A 22807-nucleotide genomic window follows, 5' to 3' on the forward strand; every position below is an offset into this window, starting at 1 on the left:
TGTCTTCCCTTACGAGTAAGGCAGGCCCTACTGTTATAGCTTTGGATGTGGGAAATATCTTAGCTGCGTACACCCCCTTAAAATGTTCCACCCATACCTCTGGTTGCAAATGATAGTCAATACATGAGACAGCGTGGCTGCTGCCATGAGCTGCTATGCCCCAGAACAATTTATTGTCTCCTGCCCTGGCTGCATCTACCAGGTCCTCCCATACCCCGTATTCCCAGGCAATTTTAGCCCAAGTCAGTGTATCTTTAAAGTTCTTTATGGCCCAGTGGATTTCAGTTCCATTTCCCGCTTTTATTAACTTGATGATGTTGGCCCTGGCCAATCTACAATGGTTGTTACGGCAGAGGGGTGAGATTTGCTGGCCTTACAACCGTCCTTGGTTAAAAATACATTTAGTCTAACAAATAACTCTTCATGTGAGTTGAGTACGGTTCACAGGGTCTAGATCTAGAGACCCTCTGGGATTCATCACCTCCAGACTGTTGGTGACCTGCTTGTAAATCTGGGCCAACATCTTCTTGTCTCTACAGACGGAGGTCCATTTTAGGGCCTGTTTATTATTTGTGAGGGCGAGTTCTCCTGGTAGCTTGAAAGTACCATACAAATGTTCTTGAATCCCAGGTCTGTTCAGGGCCAGCTTTAGAGCATTGTGGTCGCTGTCATGATGGTACCACCATGTCGTCAAGCGAGGGCCACAGTTGTAAAATAAACATATATAATCCATACAGCTTGTTTGTAGAGGCTGCTTAAAGGTATCCGCACCTCTACGGTCAGCTATAGACCCGCTGTTGCATGCTCTTAGACCTAAACGAAGGGATGAGCGCATCAACTGATCAGTGACTGCTGTGTATCTATTTACATGGACCAAATCTAGTTGTAGGATGCCCCAAGCTACCTCTTCCTCTTTTGTTAAATTAAGTGAATAAGGGCAAAAGGGTTCACAAGTTACATTAAAGTCACCAGTAAAATCTAACACAGTGGTCTTCAAACTTTTTAAACCCGCACCCCCCAGTGAAAAATGTAAATAAATCAGGCCCCCCTCAAATATTTTTACAATTATTCCATTATATTGGCAATATTTGAATGTCTCAACTTATTTAAAGAGGAGACATATTCAAACATTAGTTAAATTCTCTTACTGTTTAAAAAATGCAACCAAATAAACGATTGCCAAACATACAATTCTGGTCAGGCAAGCCTTACTAACGTGTAAAAATACCCACAGTGTGATTATTAGAAATGTGGGTGTGGTGTAGAAGAATATTTAGAGTCCCTTCCCGTTTGACACCTTCTCCCAGCCAGATAATAATGACAAAAGATGTTCATTACAGTGAGGCTAACTGCCACTATTTTATTTCCTGCTTAAAACAAAGCATTGCTGTGAGCTTAATGCTTCTTTGGCCACATCCTGGTGCCCCCCCTGGGATCATTTGAGGCCCCCCTAGGGGGGCCCGCCCCCCAGTTTGAAGACCTCTGATCTAACAAATCATTAGAGGGTAAAGCTTCAATAGCTTCCTCCAGGATAGTAAGGCAACTAGATGGCCTATTTGCCCCATTAGTCTTATTGTAGACATTAAAGATAAAATGAGGGGACCCACCTCTAACAAGGGATGGCCCCAGGATGTCCAGGGAGTTTAACTTGAGCCTTTTAATTGTGCAGGTTAGCAAATTCTTTACCCAGGTGATTAACTCACCAGCCGGACGGCCTCTACCATGGGAAATAGCTGGATAATATAAAGTTGTGAACCCAGATCTATATATGGGCTATGTACACCAAGTTTCTTGCAACAAGCACAAATCAAATGAGTCAATGAAAACGCCCCAGTCTGGGTCGGCCAAATTAGATTTAAGGCTGGCGATGTTACAGGAGAATGCAATCCAGACTTCGGATTGCAGCTTAGCAGTAAAGGGCATTAAACATAGGGCTACTAGGGGGCGTTGGTAGTCAAATCTCAATTGGATCGGTGCCCCTTTGCTGGTGTGAGCTCGGGTCGGCTTCATCCATAATCCTGAGCGCATTGAGCTTTAGACAAATCTTTGTTGGCACTGGGCTAGAAAAGTGCGCCTCCAAAGCAATGCAGTTGTCTGCTAATTTGTGAGAGGCCAGGATAATCTAAAAGTGATCTAAAGCACACCCCCCAGTAAAGATCTGCGTTTCACCCCAACAATGTCCTGATGGACATTTCAGTACATCGAGTATCCAGTGAATCACTTTATTAGTCAAAGAATCTGGGTCTTCCTTCACCCCTTCTGGCAACCTAGGGACATTGTGCATAAAGATAGTACCGCCACTCTCAGACTTCCGATCCATCACATGGGCAAGGGGGGAGGACCATAGGGGCGAGCAGGTGACAGCTTCACTGTCCCTGACCCAATACACGGGCCGTTGAGCAAGGAACCAGTCCCTATGCATCCTGGGTCAGAGCTCCCAAAATTATGGGGAGCTGACAGGAAGTTGTTATGAAACATGTCCGCCTTGTCCAGATGTTCCATCATTTGCACTGGCACAGTCAAGCGGGGCTTGCTCTCCCACCCCTCCAATGTATAAAATATTGTGAGTCTAGTGCCTAGTGTCTGTAACATATGAAGGGGAATCCAATTCAGAGTGGGATTGCTCAAGCCTATGCGGCGGGCCTTATAGCAAGCCCCGGGCATCTTCACCGCTTGTCACTGCCTGCTGTTCCACAGAGGGTCTACATGCTCTTTCACACCCCACCAGCATCAGCAGTCTATACTATTAAGGAATTCGACCCACTCATAGATGTAGCTGTGTGATCTGATCAGTGTGGGGGAATCGATTCCTCTCTCCATGTAAGACGAGCACCTTATCAAGATAATTGTCCAACTGAAACAACTGCGTACCTCCAATGCCGCACCTCACACCAGTTCCAATGCTTAAGTTCGCCGTGCAGCCAACCCCAACGCCAGCCGTTGAATGGCGTCACTGTGTTCCAGATCAAAAGAGATTCTAATAGATGGGGGTGCACAGCCGAGAGAGTCCAGTAGGCAAATAGTGGTAGAAAAATTGCTTTTTTATTCCGATTTTAATAAATTAATCTGTTATAAAACTGTCCAGCCAACGCGTTTCATTCCCTTATCGAGAACTTCATCAGGGTTTTTATCTCCACTTTGACAGTAATTCAAAGTGGAGATAAAAGCCCTGATGAAGGTCCCGATAAGGGAATGAAACGCGTTGGCTGGACAGTATTATAACAGATGAATTATTAAAATCGGAATAAAAAAGCCATTTTTCTACCACTATTTGCCTACTGGACTCTCTCAGCTGTTCACCCCCACCTTATCAAGATTTACAAGATCACGGATTACAAGATAACTCAAACTATGAAGCTAAAATTATAAGACAAAGTTTAAAACGAAACGCCTTTAGTAGATCTGTGTATACAACAGCAATCATTAAAAAAAAGGCGCCCTTATTTTAAGATGCTCGTTTGTAACAGAGAAGAATAGAGGTGGGTAAAAAGCTAAATTGTCGACATGTATGGTGATTTTAATTTGCCCAATCACCTAGAGCAGGATTGTGCTAACACGTTTCAAGATTCCATTAGCCTCTGCAAACAAAGACTCGCAATGAACTTCAACGAGAGAGATAGGTACGTACTAGTGATATATTATTGTCCAAATAATCACTTGTAGTTACAGAACACGCGGATCAAAGGTTTGACTATTTCTAGCACGTCATGTTAATGTTTAGGTACATTCAAATTATATCCAGAAATGTACCATAGCAATGTTTCTGGTAGCTGTTTGAAAAATACCATATCATCTGCATGGATCTCAATTTTACCCCGCACAACTTTGTTATGTATGCCTTCAATCTGTTTGTGAATCAGTTGCCTCATACCTTTTTGACAGTAAATTGCAGAGCGCTATCAAGTTTGAAGTTCGACTTGAACGCCATGCCATGAGAATAAAAACATTCAATATTTTCTTAAAGCACTTTTTTCAAGCTGTACTGCCGGGCGGTATAATTGTGTGGTGGGTATATCAATGCTTACCAAATACACCCAAATAAAATAAACCAATATTGGCCCCAGACGCAATTTTTAGTTGCCTATTGACTCTCCCAGATTATCTGAAAACAACTGATTACCCTACATAGGCATTATTTATTAAATACGAAATAGAAGATTAATCTTTGAAGCTGAAGGAAATGGCTATAAAAGAGCATCTAATCCACAGAGCTAGAAAAACAAAAAATGTATCTCAATGTAAATCCTAAAACCGATTTCAACCAATAAATTAACTTGATTTTCTGGTATATATCGTGGATTTGTGCAAAATCCAGTGGCAAAAGAAAGCATCACAGTGTCCTGGCTTCCACACAAAATTAAACTATATATGGATTTAAAATGGAAGAGATTGCTAATATACTGAGTTGATCTACAGAACCCGGATACACATAATGTTTTACGGGGAATCATTCTGTACTGTAAAATGTGACTGATATGAAAATATTTAATCTACGCTTGTGCGGACTCCTCTTGCACAGGTGACTGTCCTTCTAATGCTATCTAATGCAGCAGTAACCTTTGCAATTGCAGAATTTGTCCATATGTAGAATTGTCTTGCCTGGATATCCCTCAAACAGCCCTAAAAAAGGCACCTCTGTTAATAAAACGAAAAAGGTTTTTTTCGCAGCAGAGTCGCAATTGCAAATTACCTCACTGATTCATTCATTCATTCAATCACTGCAAGTCACTAGATTCAGACTTCGAAAAAATATTTGCGGGTCTGGCAACACAGATGAGCACTTCACCAAAGAGACGGAAAGGCAATATTTTGAATCAATTTACATCTCTAAGTGAATTCACTAAAGTACTGATTGACTAGATTTAGACGGGTCACCAGTGGCATACATGGTTAGCTTACAACAAAGCATGTGGGTCTAAAATACTGCATAACTTAGTTTGATCAATGTATGCGTCATACACTTAACAGGTACAAATTTCGGTTTTTGTATATTTATTAAATCCAATTTCGCCTAATCTAGCCCTGCTCTTTTCTTAAACGTCTTTTCTCAGTATTTCGCTTTCAGGCAGCTGCCTTTTAAAAGGCCACATGAGCAATTTAACTCAAGAGCTAGCATTTTCTCCTCTGCACTGCACCGTTGTCATGGTAACCGTGTGATGCAGTCCGTTCCTGGGTAGGGCGGTAAGGCCAGATTGTACTTCTTCTGGAGAGCCGAAGGAACAAATCGCCCCCCTAGGAAGTGATAACGCCCAGTGAAGTGGGCTGCAGATTTTTTGGGAGCTGTGAGAGAAATCAGAAAATCGGGCTGGATGCCGTCGGGGTTGCCCGTTTCCACATCCCAGCCTGGAAAACAAAAGACAACAAAACTGAAAGTTAGATTTCAGACGTGATAGTTATAAAAGACCGAGTAAAACATGTGTGGTCAGTGTTACATTAAACACGTGGCAGTCCCTTAAAATAACTCCATGATTGAATTCATTTCATAAAAAGCTCAAATGCTACTTACTAGTAATCCTCGTTCATCACAGATATTATATTTTCATTTAAAAAATATACATTATTCAAATATCTTTCATCCATATGAGGAATCCTTTGACACTCTTTAAAATATGTCTATCTATTGTACTTTCCTGCCAGCATGATGTTTATCGACGCATCACTGTCTATAATAGAAGTTGTAGGGCCACCATTCACCTTGAGCGTGATTTTAGGCAAAATCCAAACGAATGTTGTTGCATCATGTGGTGATTCTTTTTGAATTTGTCTTCTTCTTTGCAAGCGGCCAATCCTAAATGCACACGTTGGTCTGTGATTGACATCGCAAACACAAGTTCAGACCCAGCTATATGCAAATCAGTCTAGACCCTGTGCCTCATGGGAACAGTCCTGCTCGAACCGCCAAGTCAGATCTTCCCTGAACCGAAAACAAGTATCCTGGGACCGGTTTCTGGGTAACACCCTTCATCAGCCAGGTTAGCATGAAACCAGTGGCAAAGTGAGCAGGGGACACACGTCTGGGAGTACCCTGCCAACTTAGTGCAAAGCAAACACAAGGAGATGATGGACGGAGCACTGAAACTTTTCAGACACTCACCATCGCACATCTTCCTCACCGTCAACCAACAATCAAAATTTGTTAAGCCCAACCACTCACCAGTAAGGGTCTCAAGGCGCTTGGGAACGGTGCTTCTAGAACTTTCTGGTGCCCATCTTCACGTCTTTATGGTTTTCCTTCCTGCAGCCTTTGCATATTTGTCCGACTGCAGTACATTTATCTTCATGTGGAAAGGAGAATCCACAGCGAAAACACAATTTCTTTTTCTTCAGAGACGTCACTCTGTGGGCCTCTGCCTTGAGTTTCTGCTTGCTTTTTATGTTCTGTTCTGATTCAGTTTGGGTTGTTCCAGCTTCCATACCAGAAGCTTGATGATCGGGACGTTCCTACGCTCTTGTAGCAATGAGCACTTTCTTGAAACTGAGCATTTCTCGCAGCACACGTCATTGGAATAAATCGGAGAGGCAACCATCGATGATTCTAAGACGGCTTATTCATCATTGAATTAATTGAACTTGCAGTGCTTTATGAGTGCATCAAGTCTCTCAACAAACTGATCCATTGTCTCACAAGGTTGCTGTCGAGCTTGGTTGAAAGTGTACCTTTCATAGTTGACATTTGGCATCAGTTTGAACTTGGCCTCCAACGTTTTCTTGATTTGACTGTATGATACTTCATTAACTTGTTATATCTTCTTTATCACTTCTTTTACTTCATCACATGCAAAATTATTTTAGGTATTTGATGATCTTTTTGTCATCTGCTTCCTCTATAGCATCTATGAAATCCTCAAACGTTTTGATCCAGGCAGCCCATCTAGTGCCAATATTCTGCTTTTTGGCGGAATCGAAAAGAGGAAGTGGTTTCAGGAAAACATCGGCATCATATTTTGTGCTGTTTCCTACTGTTGTGTAGTTCCTACCAATCTACAGGATCTGCACATTGTTTGGACAACATGAACTAAGGGCTTGGTGTCTAGACTAATTCCGGACTACCACCCCAGGATATGTTGGCCTAGAGACCAGCTAGCTCACAGTGCCACCGTAAGTTCCTCTAATCTATCAGGGAGCAAATGGTTTTCTGGCAACCACTGAACATGACAACCCTGATCCCTCAGGGTTCGTGGAAACAGTACAGAACCTTTCGCTTGGTCACTCAAGCTCACTTATTCTCAGAGAAATATACAGAGAATACACAGTAGGACGTTTTAAATAATATTTATTGAACCAACATTATTCTTAAAAAAAATATATGTACTGCAATGATTGGTAGACAGAAGCAGATAACATTGATTACACGCAGGAAAAGCGTAAATAGTAGCTAAAGTTCTACCATGGTGCTGAAACAAGGTATATATGCAGGTATATAAAACAAGGCAGTAATCTAGCGTACTCCCACGATGCAAACCCTACTCTAAGTGTACCTAGAGGTGTGTGTATGTCCCCCCAAGGGACCAATCAACCACATTACCTGATGGGATAGAGTGAAGGACCCCGTCTTGGTCACGAACTGGACACCCCTCAAGAGATGACAGACCACTGCGTGGTGATTTCTCAGCATGAAAGAACCTCAGTGTCAGCTGAAGGGCCTCCTCTGCTAATATATCGGGGTGCTCATCCTTTATAATAGAAATCAGCCTTGAGATGTGCATATAGATTAGTGATGATATGGATATGTAGATAGCCCTGTTGCCCTGTTAAGGAAGATAGTGATGATATTGGTACATAGTGCGCAACGAGACCTTGTACATGATGTTCAGGGCGTTGTGATAATGTTGTGCGAAGCTACACGTGTAAACAAGTGTAGTTTCAGGGAAATTAATCCAACATTGTCATGCACACAAATACGTGCAAAAGGTCACAGCTAAAAATGTTATTTGTGAGGACAATGTAAGAAATAAGCTGCTTCGCCACACAGGCCGAGCTTGGGAATAGAACACTACTGACGTTGAGAGTAAATGCTGTTCAGCCTGCTGACTAGTACTCCAGTTGAGGTCGGTGGGCATCATCTTCCTTCTTCACGGTGAGTAATGGTTTTGCTTCCTGCACATGCTCTTCACCACTCTCAACTTTATGCATTACGCCGGGTTGTCACTGCCTTGGTACTTCTTTATACCTGGTTGTACCTGTCTTTAGCATTTTTGTTTTGTCTCGATGCTAGCTCTGCGTCATGCTGTGGTGCAGTAATTCTACTTTCGGCCTCACCAGTAGATTTTTGTCAGGCTCCCTGATTGTGCTCCTCTGTAGGGCCGTCACCTTCTCTGAATGCCTCTCAAAAGCTGGAGTTGCACTGTGACTCCATATACGCCAACTATAGATTGCTTATTGAGGCGTATGTTGCGCGCACAAGCAGTTTGCTGAACTGCGCCAAACTCTCCGGGGGAGCAGTTTTGTATCCTTGAGGGCAGGTATCCCCTATCTCGTCGCCAGTTGTAGCGTCCACCCCAGCAAAGAAGCATGAAAAGGAGCATGAAGAGGAGGAGGAGGAGCATGAAGAGGAGGAGGAGGAGCATGAGGAGGAGGAGGAGGAGCATGAGGAGGAGGAGGAGCATGAGGAGGAGCAGGAGGAGGAGGAGGAGGAGCAGGAGGAGGAGGAGGAGGAGGGAGTTTTTTTTAATACAGCTTTAAATGTTGAGAGGATTATAAAGATGGCTTCTTAACAGATAAGAAGATTGTTAACTGGGTAAATAAAGAAAACGCCCAGGCATAATTTTTCAAGTGCTAATAGCTGATGGATGTACACCCACAGAAATATTCGTATTATTTATTGGAGTAGATATCCAGCTGTTATACCGTAAATGAGCAGTTTGCATTTTGTGGGGGGGAACATGTAGATTGACAGACATTGGATGTTCAACATATATAGGCAATTATTTTTCTTATATATATTATGTCCAATTTCTGTAAAAGCATGGCAAGGGTGCGGTTAACCTACTGAATTTCTTGTACTAAGAGTTGTTCCTTGAGAAAAATAAACTAACAGATAGTTAGGCAGAGAGCAAACTTCAGAAGAAAGACATTCAAGCACAGGGGTACCAAGAAACAGGACTAAAGATTTGATGCCACCCATGGAGGATTGCATTTGGAGTAGAGATTAAGGTTGAGAAAGAGGTTGCAAGTTGGAAAGTATCTGTGCAGGATTGAAGAAAGGTAGGGAGGAGCCAATAGTGTTGTAGGCCACATTTAGCCAAATGCAGGTGGTGTGGGAAATGCACTCTTCTTTCTGGTAAATCATCAGACCCATCTGCTCCCCAAGAAACAGATGCAGAAGCTCTCTGACTTGAAGGCACTGTCGCACCAAGTGTTCCCTTACTTCTCTCGTCAAGATAAGATGAGACTGTTGCATTTAGCAGTTTACAACCATGTGATGTTCTTTAAGATGGATATTCTTCTACCTACCTGTTGTTTATGTACCCATAGGAAATATTAATGGCCAAACTAGAGGCATTCAGAAGGCATTTGATCAAATTCAGTGCTGGATAAATGTGGTGCATTATTTTGCTTGACTTGATTTAACTGTAGATCCAGCTTGCAAAGAAGCTTCCTATGGGGTACTTTTAAAAACAGGGAGATCTGAACAGGTGGCTGAGTGCAAGATGCTGTAAAGATGCTCAGGCCCAAAAATCAATCATGATCGCCATTTAGCAAGAACAACATCAGCCCTGAATAGCCAAGGGAATAAAACGCAAAGTTTCGGGGGTGAGTCCTCGGCACATGACTGCACACAAATTACATTGGTTTCTGGAACCAACCGAAGAAACATATCAAGATGACAACGCTATCCTTACGAAGCAATTGAAAGAGCAGACATGTCATCACCGAGTGTATTCATGCATTTTGATTGTAATAAATTATTTTATTCCACACCACTTCAGATTTTTTTTTTCTTCAGTTCTACTTTTCTAATTCTGATGCATTCTGAAATATCACTACATCCTCCAGCCTGTCCTCTCACATGGTACCCAGCAGGATGGATTGTCACTTAAAATCTCTCACTTTGCATTCAGAAAAAGAAAAGTAAAGACCAAGCTACCTCGTAATAGAAAGCCTGACATGTGTCCTCTGTCTTTACATGTGCAAGCATGACAAGATAGGAACAAGATTTAAAAGCCTGTTTACAGAAAGCGGAACAGTACTGTAAATAAGAGATGCTGACGGGAGGGACGAACTCTAGCTGGACAGACTAAAACAAATAAAGGCAGCAAACAGAAAGCAAGCAAATGAGAGTTGCAAACCGCAAAGCCAATAGAAAGCAGTGTGCAAAATGCATTCCCAGCGAGGCTTTCAGAATGCCCACAAGACGTCCTAAGCAAACCAGACGGCGCAGGCTTCGACATAAAAAGGATGAACTTAACATATGGGACATGTAGAGTAGGAACTAGTTTGGGTTTTTTTATAACAAGGAAGGGACTCCAGAGATTATGGGAGATCCAACCTTAAATACAAAAATAATAAAGCAAAATGCTCTGAAAGAAAATAAAACAGGAACCACAAAAGAAGGAAAGAAATAGTTGTAGATAGCTTAACACTGCCATCTACAGGCTGCAATGAAAATAAACATTAGAGGAAGATTATTTAATTCATACTAAATTTAAGCAACAACAAAATTTAATATTGAAACCTTTAATTAAATACCTCGAAATTAATGTCAGGAGAATAATCCCAAAGTAATTCATGGACCATAAATGAACGAATATAAATGGCTGTGGCACAGTCCGACAGATTCTGAATGGAGCGCCTTAATACTGAAGGGAAAATCTCCTTTGGAATAAAGAGAACCACCAGCAGGTATAAGGTACCCGGGGAAATTAAGATCCCTGTTTTTTTAATAGTTGGTTTGGGTTTTCTGATGATCCACTTTTGGTAAGTAACCTATGTTCGGCCTTAGGGCCCGAGTTAGGGTTTGGCGGACAGTATAAAAGCAGTCAGGGTAGCTGAGGTCTTTATGTCCTTTACTGTGCCCGCCAACCCACAAGCATCTCTCTAAATTGGCAGGAACCACCATCAGGGCAGTTCCTCCAAATGTTGGAAAGGTTTGCCAGATGATGCATCAAATATAATAGTAGGCCATCAAACTTTTCCAAAGATTTTATGTTAGAAAAATAAACTCCCAAAGCCGGAGTTTGTTTTGAAAATAAAATAAATAAATAGTAGCCACCACACCATGGAAGCTTTCTCTCATGGTGTGGGGTTTGTTAGTTTTATCCCCGTCACTCATTGCAGGGTCTAAATGGGGTGGGTGGAAATATGCGCTTCCTCTGAGGGCTCCCAGAGGAAGGTTTACGCCGACAAAGCAACGTTTACTCAATTGGCGTAAATCAGGCGATCTGCTCAACTCAAAATCGGGCAGGCAGACCATGTGTTTGCCAGAGAGAGCATTATGTCACAATGGAGTACCCGCCCCACCAAACTCTAAACGGGGCCCTTAGTACGTGTAGAGTCGAAAGGAAGTTCCAAACCTGTGCAGCTCCAGAGATATGGCAAGGAACCTCTGACCTCACCATTCTGGGTACTTTACACTGAGTTCCCCCCATAAGTCATTGGTGCATTATATGCTAATGAATGAGTGACACGAAGAGTAGTGCATCGTGAACCCCAGTTGGAGTACCAGGACGGTCGTGTATAGAGGGTGACATGGTCACCTCATGAAACTAGCTTAGTCCATGCTCTCTCTCTCTTTTAGTAAATCTTTTTCTCTAACAATACCTCCTCTCTCTCTGCACCTACTTATCTTTTTCAACTCACCTTCACTAGCTTTATGTCTACCTCACCATATCTCTTTTTCAAATTCACCTCTCTCTACACCTCATCTACTGTTCTACCCTTCAGCCATGTCTCTCTGCTGCACGACTCTCTTTACCCGACCTGTTTTTCTATACCTCTACCTTTGTATGTTTCTCTAGTCACTTTACCACTCTACCTATATACTGCTATATTTCTGTAACTGACCGATTTCAGCTTACATCCATCTGTTGCTCACTACTAGGAATATAGCATGCTACAACGCATGTTTTTACATCATGTTACATGACAATACGGTCGTTACAACGACCGCGTTGTTAGAACGCGATACCTTTACAACGCAAGTCATTAGATCGACTTGCACTAGATGGTGCTCCAACCTTAGGAATAGTATAATTTACTATTCCAATTCCACCCTGCGCAACAGTAGGGAAGGTGTTGGAATAATAAATCATACTATTCCTTAGGATGGAGTACCATCTAGAGCAAGTTGATCTATTGACTTGCGATGTAATGGCATCGCATTGTAACAACGCAGTCGTTGTAATGACCACGTTGTAATGCTAACGCGATGTAACAACCGCATTGTAAAGGTTGTTTCCCCACTACTAGGTGTATGCCATTCCTCTCCAGCTACCTTTCAACTTATCTCTCTCTATAGTTCATGCTTTGGGGTACTCCATTCCTCTCCCACTACCTAAATTTCATTCTCCCCATGTCGATCTCTCTGAGTCTAAAAACTACCTCTCTTCCACTACATCTTTAACTTTCTACCTCTCCGTATCTTTCTTTCTGGATATCTAACATATCTCTTCATTTCATCTCTATATCTACCCCCCTCTTCTTTACCTATCTAATGATTCCATTATCTTTACTTATGCCCATTTCCTGTCTCCCGCCACATCTTGTTTCTATTACTCAGCAGCGTCAAAAAATAGTAGACAGAGAGAAAAAATTCACCAAATAAAAAGGTGAAAATCCTTGGAGCAGTGATATGAATTTGACTGTTACATCTAGAATTCAGTTTGTGATTAGCAAATTAAAGCTGCAATTTCGAAATGGTAGTTGAAATAGGTGCTTGGGGTAGCGCTGAAGTCATTGTTATTACCAATGCTGGCGACGAGGACAACAGTTTTGTCACTGATGAGGTTTAAGCCATTACAGTGACCACCAATGAGACTGCAAGTGGAAGAAGCTTTGTTGTCGACATGAGTGTCTTCATCAACGACAAGATCCTAGTCTGCGATGGCACCTCCATTGTTTGTGTCTTCATCAAGGGTAGAGTCTTTGTTGACAATGTCTTCGACCACAGTGTCCTCCTTGACTTAAGGATCTTCTTCAAAGCATGGCCCTGCCCTCATTGATGGAAGAGTCGTCATCGATGGTGCACTTGCAGAAGACATCTTTGCTGACAATTTTATTTCTGAAGATGCACAGGATATACTAGGCATCGGTGTGGTTGGTGACTACATGGTAATTGTGACAGATTTCTTGTCTTTGCGTGCTCACAGAGAGTTGTAACCGATGGTAGCCATGACATTCTTAAAGGCGAAGAGGAGAGTGAATCAGTAGAATGAGGCTTTTTTCTAGGCTCTGACCTGCCAGCGTCAGCATGACCAGAAGTATGCATATTAAAGTCTGACACACCGGGTTACTTGGTGGGAGTAGCAACAGGCTCAGGGGCAGGCCTGCAACTGGATCTTTGCTGCTGATAATCTCCCATTTTGTTTTTCTCACTTTAATAGCCCCTTTTTATCCAATTAGGTTTCTGGAGATGAAGTATTTAGAAGCTGCAGCAGTCGACACTCTCTGTTCTTTAGTGTGTTAGAGTGGAATGTCCCACAGATGGAACAGTTGTGGGGCATATTCTCAGACTTGTGAAGACAAAATATACATTTGGTGTATAGGTCTTCTGTGAATATCTTGCTGTCCCCACACACCTCACATGGCTTAAAAGTGTTCTTGAACGAGAAGCTTCAGCCATGGAACTAATTAAAATATTATATCACAGCCTCCCAGACCAGAATGAAGCAGACACGGTTTACCTTCTATACCCAAGGCGTATAGAAGAGTTGAAGATAGAAATCCAAAAGGAGTTAATTAAAGAACATTTGCAGAACTCAAAGGATTCCTTGTTGCCTCGTGCACATGCATTAGAAAATCTGATAGTTGGTGCCTTTTTGGAGGATTGGCCCTATCTGATCTCCACCCGCCCGAATGCCTCGACTTAAGTTCACACTCCTAAAATAACCCCTGTTCACCCCCTTGGTATCTTGGCACGAGCAGTCAGGCTTATCTTAGAGGCAGTGTGTAAAACATTTGCAAATAATCAACAGTAATACAGTGTAAGCACTACAAAAGGACACCACACCAGTTTAGAAAAATATCCAATATTTTTTATATACAAGACCAAAAACGATAAAAAAAACACAATACAGTACTTAAAAAACTACAGTTATCAAAATATGCTTTAAAAACAGTTCCTTGATGTCGATAGATCCGTCCGGGGCTATCACGGCGTCGTGAGCAAACAAATCCAAACAGTTCTGGCTGACCGTGACGTCGCGGGCCAGCTACGGTGTCGGGAAGACCTGCAAACAGTACCTTTTTAGAAATGCAGGGTGCCGGCGACCTCTCGTTGAGTTTCCAAAAACACGGCGTCTGCAGGCGTCGGTTCCGGAGGTCGGTGCAGGAGTCGTCGGGGCCCTCAAAGGCACACGCGTTGCAGGTCGATCTCCTCTCTGTTGGAGTCAGGAGCGCTGGCGTTGGGTGCTGCGGTGCGAAGTGCAGCCGTGTGGTGCCCTCAGGTCGCGGTGCGAGCAGCAGCCTCAGTGGCGGCATCAAATGGCGTCACCGGTGAGACCAGGGTCGGGGTGCGAGATGAAGGCGGTGCTCGTCATGGTGCTAGCAGGTCACGGTGCAAGCAGCGGAGTCGTCGTTGCTGCAGCGCTGTAGTCGGCTGACAAACTGGAGTCGATGGTGCCGACATCGGTAGGCCAAGGCTGCGGTGCGGGATGAGGGTGGTGCGTTGTGTAACTTTACGAGTGGTGCCCTCAAACCACGGTGCAAGCAGCGGCATTGATTTCGGCATGGAGCGGTGTCGTCGGGGATACCAAGGCGTCGTCATGCAGCGAGGCGGTGCGGAGTGCAGGGCCCATAGGTCGAGGTGCGAGCAATGGCTCGGTGATGGCGTCAGCAGGTGTCGTTGGTGAGTCCAGGGTCACAGCGTGGCGTAGCCCTCTGCGGTGCCAAGGCGTCGTCATGAAGCAAGCCGGTGCGGTGCCCACAGTTCGCGGTATGAGCAGCGGCTCGGTGGCAGCGTCATCGGTGAGACCAGGGTCACGTTGCGGCGGTGCCCTCTGCGGTAGACGTCATTGAGTTGCTTTTCCTCTGTTACAGCACAAAACACACAGTCCCCAGTGCTATGGGTAGAAGAGCTTGAAGTCTTTGTTGTTCCTGAGACTTCTTGAACAGGGGGCAAGCTCTACCTCAAGCCCTTGGAGAAACTCACAAAGCAGATTGCAGAAAGTTCAGTCCAGTCCTTTCACTGCCCAAGACAGATGCAGCCACTGCAGGCCAACACAGCAAAGCACACAGCAAAGTGGTAGGTCCTCCTCACAGCTTCTCCAGCTCTTCTTCTTGGCAGTCTTCTTGATCCAAAGTTCAGGGGTCTGGGTCCCAATATTTATATCCCCAAATCCTTTGATCTCTTAGGAAGAGAGTGTCTGTGCCCAGCCAGGACCAGTTCTGCCTTCTCTGCCTTCTCTGTTGTATATTCCTGGCAGGAGGTGGAAACGGCATTGTCAGAGGCAGACCAGGCCCTTTGAGGTACAAGGAAATCTCCTCCCCTTTCCCCCATTGCAGCCCAGTTCTATTCAGCCCTTTCCTGACCCACCTAGACTATCTGGAGCCACTCCTGCTCCCCAGCCTTCTGAAATCCAAAACTCAGACAGGCAATCCACATTCCAGCAGAGAGACACGGATGACTGAGCAAGAAAATACCTACTTTCTAAAAGTGGTATTTTCAAACACAGAATGTAAAAATCACCTTCACTAAAAGATGCATCTTTAGATTCTGAGTGAAGGCATACTAAATGTGTTTTTCCTACCTAGTTCCTAGGGCCAGTTATGTTTATAAGATGTTATAAGATGTTATAAACAAACTTCCTATTCTGTCCTATGGGGAACAGGTAGCCTTACAATAGTGAAAAACTAAATAGGCTGTAATTCACTATCAGGACATGCCACACACTCACCAGGGCATGTCATACCTTTCACATACACTGCACCCTGCCCACAGGGGTACCTTGGGCATTCCTTAGGGGTGCCTGACATGTAAGAAAAGGGAAGTTTAGGGACTGGCAAGTGTGTGCACTGGCCAAGTCGACATGGCAGTTACCAACTGCGCGCAGACTCTGCAATGACAGGTCTGAGTTACCTCTTTAAGGCTACTCACGTGGGTGACACAATCAGTGCTGCAGGCACACTAGTAGCATTTGATTTAAAGGCCCTGGCACAATCAGTGCACTTTACTAGGGACTAACAAGTAAATCAAATATGCATCAAATATGCAATCATGGAAAAACCAATTCATAACACAATTTTTCACAGGAGCACTTGCACTTTACCACTGATCAGCAGTGAGAAAAGTGTGCAGGAACACTACGCCAGAAAAAACAGAGTCAAAACCGGGAGGGCAGAAAGCAAAAACTCAGGGGAAACACGCCAAAAGATGCCAAGTCTATGCATGGGCTACTTGTAGTTATTGGCTGATTTCAGCCAATAAATGAAGTTAGTTGGTATATTGAAATCCTGCTCTGCTAACATTGACTACCCAGGGTTCCCAGGCTGATGTCAGGGAATAATTTAGGCATGTGAATATATGAAAGAGACAATGCTGGAAAAACAATGATTAACAGCCCGCAAAAGAACATGGCCTTGGTAGTAGTTTCACTAAATATTCCTTCCAAAGGTAAAAAATGCTTTCAAAATCATATAAAATGCAACTGGGCCTATTACTATTGTGAGGGGCATCAAGCTAATCATGAACTCCATGTTATACAGGAGCCAGCAAAAGAAAGGGGATATAGCAATAATTTTTAAAGTGCATAAACAATGGCTTAGATACACCGGTCTATACGAAGCCTGGTTGTATAGACACCTCTATGACTTCTCGCAATACTCTGCAGTGCAAAGGACTTAACCAAGGCTAGTTAAAATACCTACTTATTAGCAACTTCTAAATGCCATACTAAAGCACAGAGCAAGATCCCCTTATCCCAGCCAACCTTTAATGCTGACCTTCAATGGCCGGCTAGGGACATCAAACCAGAGTGGGGCATGGCATTTAAGTGAGACCATTTTAGGGGACCTCTTGTGGGGAAATATATCATATAGCAGTCCAAGGAATACTTAGCCATTTAAAGGATGTGAGACTTTGGAGAAGGGATGGTTTGGGATGCCCTAAAAGCGGGTTTATAAGCTAACTTTATAGCTGCAGCCTCAAGGCTAAGAAAAATAAAGGAGGCCACAACATGTAAGCCGTAAAAGGAGCTGTGGGTGGTAGAAAAGTAGTATAAAAATACACACTCCACCCCCCAAAAATGGTGTAAAGTTACAACAGCTGCCAAATCAAAACATAAGAATTAGACTAGGCATAATAAATCATGGCTAATGTAATCACAATATTATGAGAGAATAATAAAGTTGGTTGCTGCAAGTAAATATATTACAAGACAGGCAAGAATATTGATGGATCACAGCCATTGAAGCTAGGGAAGGGGATAAACCAGACCAGTTCTGTTGCACTTATCAAGACATCTGCATCAAAAACTCAACAAGCTCTAATGAGCACAGCACTTATCTTACGGCGAAGGCCCAACATAGGCTCGAAGCACAAGTAAGGGGACAGAAGACACTGTACTGCAAAAAAGAGGTTCAACGTGCAATTCAGAATCTGACCTTATGAAGAGCCTTGTAAGCGGATGGCTTCCCAGTAAGCTTTTACAATCGTTTCACCCCATCTATTGGTTAGTTTAAATGATGTTTCAAATGATATGCACACATTGCTATGATAACCCTGGCAATGAGAATTGCTTTGATTCTAAAGCCAAAATAGACACTGCTAGCAGTAACTCGTACATGGCTATTTCTATGCTCAATAAAGATGCCAAAATATTTAGGTACGTCCTGGTAACGATGCTGAAAGACACTAACACATAAGGCTTTGTTGAGGGAAGCTAGACATGAATGAAGTGTCACATGCTTCTGCATTTGTTTTATTACATAACAAACACCTGAATTAATTGGAAGTAATTATCCATGTTTTTCTGTGTCTTGTCAACTTAGTTAGAATTGGTTAGTATAGTTAATATGGCTATAATTGGCAAACGTGGGCATGCACCATGATAGACAGGCACCCAATTTGGCTTTAAAAAAAACAACTCTATAGTTCCAAAAATGCTGATGGCCATTTCAGAACAGAAAAATCTATATAAAAAAATTAAGTGTGCAGTCAGCAAAAAAAGGAAGAGAAAAGCCTGGTAGCACTTAGCAGCTGCCGGGCCATAAAACATAAAATAAATATGCATTGGCAAAGCCAATTCGTTGGCATTTCCCAGTTAAAGGCAAGACCTATAGGCCTTGCCAATGCTTGTTGCTAGAGTGTACTGTGAATGACAGCGGATATCACCTTTTTTACCATGAGATAAAGAATGCCGAATTTGAACAAACTAAATATTTTTGGAGACGGTGATCACAGCGATATTACGTTTATAAAACCCGATTAAAAAGCATTGGCAAGTAATTAAAAAATGGTCATGCTGATAACATCTGCCTAAAGTGATTCAACCAACACTTAGAGACTATGTGGGGTTGACTCCGGTCAGTGGACATCATAAATGTGGTTCATGCTCCTGTTGTGAGCAGACAATCGAGGGAGCACTCTTTTCCCATAATGGTATTTATTGGAAACACGACACTTTTATCAATTGTAAATCTAAATTTGTCGTGTGTGGAATACTTTGCCCATGTTCGAAACTATATGTGGGCAAGACTAACCAAGAAGTCCGTCAGAGAATCACGCAACATAAATCTAGGATTCGAAAAAATGTGGAAACTGCACCTTTGGTCAACCATTGGAAAGAAAAGGGATATACCGAAAGAGATCTCAAATGGACCGTGATCTCTAAGGTAGTATCAGACACAAGGGGGGCTACCTGGATCAGAAACTAATTCAGCGAGAGGCAATGTTGATTGTCAAATTTAATACTACAACCAATGGGCTCAATGAACTTTCTGAATTATATAAATTGTGAGCACTCCTTATGATGATCCACTGAGTGTCAGGATTGATAAAGTCTAGAACCCAGTTGTTTTTAATAATTTTTTCTTTTATATTCTTTTCTGTTTGGGGTATAAAGGTGTTAATATAAGGCTCAGGTGTAGGTTCTAATAGATCGATTTACTATCTAGTTGGGGCGTACTGGGTGCCTAAACGGTCGCTGTAACGCTGACACTACAATTCCCATGACGACTTCCAAACTTCCCATGAGGCGGTGGGATATATCATCTAACCATCGAGTCCTGCCAAAAGCGTACGAAATTGGTGTGAAGCGTGCGACGCGAGCTCAACGCGGAAGTAGAATCGGAAAGCGAAGACTGCTGTTGATTAGGTAAGCGGGGATCCCAGCCTTTGATATTATTGTTGATGAAGGATTTTTGTCCTTCTACAGGGGCACGCTCGAAAGACGCGGCCCGTTTTGTACATCTTAATTCGACCGCTTCAACAAAAACGCTTATACACGTTCTGTCTTGTAGATTCACAGCTCATGAAATACTTAACACAGAGTGTTTTCCCATGATGGAGGGCCGTGATATATTGACGGGTTTCTAAGATACGCCAAAGGTATTTTTTTGAGTCAGCCACACAGCGTTTTTGTTAAATTATAAAATACAGCAAACCAGTAATGCATGTTTTTCCTTACAGTTCCTTCATGAAGCCTATTTTCTTACCTATCACGTGCAATCTAATTGCTGAGTACCTTCAAACATTGTAAGTGTTTGACCCTTTCTGGACAGTTTAGAAACAAGGACATTTAATTATTTTATTATTTTTTGACTATTTTCTTCATTCTTCTGTCTTTCTTTCGATTACTTCACAGATATTTTATCCATAGACATAGTTCCATTGAATATTGAAATCAATCATACGATATAAAAGGTAAATAGACGGATACTGGTGGTGCATTTTGTGTGATATAAGGTGGATGAGTTTTGTTATACATAGCGATTAAAGGAGAGGGTTCGAAACGCGTCGACAGTGCGTTTGTTATATCAAACAAACTTGTTTAAAATAGTGATTGCTTTCGTGCACTGTGAATTGGTTGTAGATTTAAAGAATTGTTTATGTGGTGTATTAGTGCACTTGAAAGACTTTTGCCTAAATTCTTTTGTTGTTTGGGTGTTACCCCTGGCTTTTTCAATTGATTGTACAGTTATTCTTCGCCAGGCTGAGTTTTTGTGTATGGCTGTTATGTAGTGTGGGTGTAAATGTTGTGAATCGGGTATGCTAGTAGTGTTAAAGAATGTTTAAGAGAGTGTGGTTAGTTTGCATTACGTGTGGTTTGACTGGATGGATTATGAATGCTTCTTATTATCATCACTGCTTTATGAAGTGTTGAAGTATTTTCAAAATATTTTCTATGAATTTCAAAAAACAAAAGAAAGTTGAAATAAAGTTGAAATAATTCAAACATTTATAAGGGTGTCATAGATTTCATTTCTGTGCACCAATAAAATGAATATTTGATATAACATCAGTATTGGCAATTTGTTATTCTGTTGTATTTGAGGCTCAGCCTTACTGATTGGAGCCAAGACCCATTCTTGTTCTTTGATAACATCTGACTTTCAGCAGCTACTGGTAAAGTCTGCCTGCCTTCCTCAAAGAAAGATTGATTGACATTTTCTGCAGACATCATACAGTAACTTCCACTGCAGAAGATAAACATTGATGCATTTCTTCCATGCAAAGGATTAAAAATCTTGTTTAGCGTGAATCTATGAGCAAATCACCACCATTGGCTCAATGATGCTATAAAAGGTGAGATTCTTTTTCCCATTAATCTTCCCTTTTTAGGTCTCGCCTACGCAGTGCAAAGTCTACTTTTGACTCCGAAAACCCTAACTGTTATCAGGTATATTATACATCATGCAGCTGACTGCCGTTTTTGTTTTGGCATTGTTAGCTACTCTATTAGATGCCTGACACACATACCACTATTTGAGCACGTCCCTTAATGCGGCTTATGGCTTTTTCCATTCTGTCACTAGGTTCTTTGTTGATGCCTTAGCTGGGGATTCCACTCTTTTTAAACGCAGCCCCCACTTTGGTATGTGGAGATTCCCCCCTGAGTATTCGTCGCTAGGAAATCGCCATCTGGAGTTGCAGCCCTTATTGTTTTGAGCTTTCATTCATCTTATTCTGCTTGTATCACGGCTTGTGACCACAGGAGTATCTTATGCTCCCACCAGATTTGCATCTAAGGTGAGCCCCGGTATTCGTTATTTTTCCCACCTGATACTTTCTTCTTTTTTCCTGATTTTTTCTATTTTTGGTTCATTGGCTACTGCCCCCCATTCACGGCTCTTTGCATGAATGCATATTCCATTTTTTTCCTTTTTCTTGTGCCTGCAGAGGATGCTCAGAACGGTTCTTTTCTCTGCTCCACGCGACCAGCGTGCGCCTGCAGTTGAGGTAAACTATTAGTATTGCCGTTTCCTTTGTTTCTCTTATCTCCTGAGCGAACTAGTGCTCTAGTGCATGTTCATATTTTTCTTTCCTATTCTTATTTTATTGGTTCTCTTGTTCTTTCATCAGTCCCTACCTCACTTACTTCTCACCGTAACAGCACAGCAGCGCCTTGGACTTCTGGTCCCGTGTGGTAGTGTGGCTGAAGTCCTGTGGCATTAAATAGCGCCGTTACATCTTGAATGTCAAGTGCGTTGGTGGATTATTGCATTAATATAGTTTCGAGCAGCACCTTGGATCCTGGCCTCCCTGGCGTTTTTTCTGAAACATAATACTCACCAGGTCTCCGGTGTATATTCTCTCCACTAGGAAGTGAAAGTGAAAGTGGGAGCTGGCGATAAGATGGCCTGCTTCGAAGGTACATCACTGCAGCAACAGAAGGCCTCTGTCCTTGCTTGGAATACAGCCCACATACGTGCATGTTTCCTCTCAGAGTGGATATTGCTGGCTCAGCGCTCCACTGCTTCACCCTGTCTCTGTAGCATCCATCAACCTGAGGAAACTGTTTTCACACAGGCTGGTTCCTTTGACTTGTGAATGACTGATGACATAATTTAAGCACGTCCCATAGCATCTACTGAGGAGCAACAGAAGAGCCGCCCACTGCAAACACTAGATACAGATCGGACAAATGCTCAATTTTAACCCACCCCTCCACCTGGAAAATGAGCTCACACTCCTGTAAATGCCATACAATAGGTTCCGCATTTACAAAACGTTTAGCTATTGGCATTTTAAATTACAATGCCTTTTATTTATGTTTTACAAAAGAAAAAAAAATGACATTTACAATAACAATAGTTCAAAATAATGTCAGTGCGAGACCTATTGCATTGTAAATGCTTTTTTTCCTTTGTGCTTCTACCCGTTCCACGTTGCTCTCTTTCTCCCATGTGCCTTTGTTCTCACGTGCTCCACGTTGCTCTCTCTTGCCATTCTTGTCCATCCACCATCCGTGTTGCTTCTGACCCCATCCTCTGTGATTTTCCCGTACCAGTACTCTCCGTGTTGCTTCTGAGCCCTGCTTTTATTTCCCTCCACCCGCCTTAAAAAAAAAAAAAAAAAAAAAAAAGAAAAAGCTTTGGCACTACTTTATTTTTCTTTATTTACCAGTACAACTTGGATCAGTAAATTAAAAAAATAAGAAACCTCACACGCACGCTATAGGTGCGTTCATGTGTTGTGCTTTTACCTACAAAA

The 22807-nt window shown here is 42.5% G+C and overlaps 1 protein-coding gene across 1 annotated transcript in view; it reads right to left on the minus strand.

The window, feature by feature from the left end:
* Positions 1 to 4975: 4975 nt before the first annotated feature.
* Positions 4976 to 22807, minus strand: part of NAXE (NAD(P)HX epimerase) — an 89751-nt gene continuing 71919 nt past the window's right edge. The window contains exon 6 of the mRNA XM_085636913.1: positions 4976 to 5343. Within this exon, the coding sequence (XP_085493039.1) occupies positions 5141 to 5343 (203 nt within the window). The 3' untranslated portion in view covers positions 4976 to 5140. The remainder of the gene's footprint in view (positions 5344 to 22807) is intronic.

The sequence above is a fragment of the Triturus cristatus genome, chromosome 12 (genome assembly GCF_964204655.1).
Source record: "Triturus cristatus chromosome 12, aTriCri1.1, whole genome shotgun sequence".
In the NCBI taxonomy this organism is placed as follows: Eukaryota; Metazoa; Chordata; class Amphibia; order Caudata; family Salamandridae; genus Triturus; species Triturus cristatus.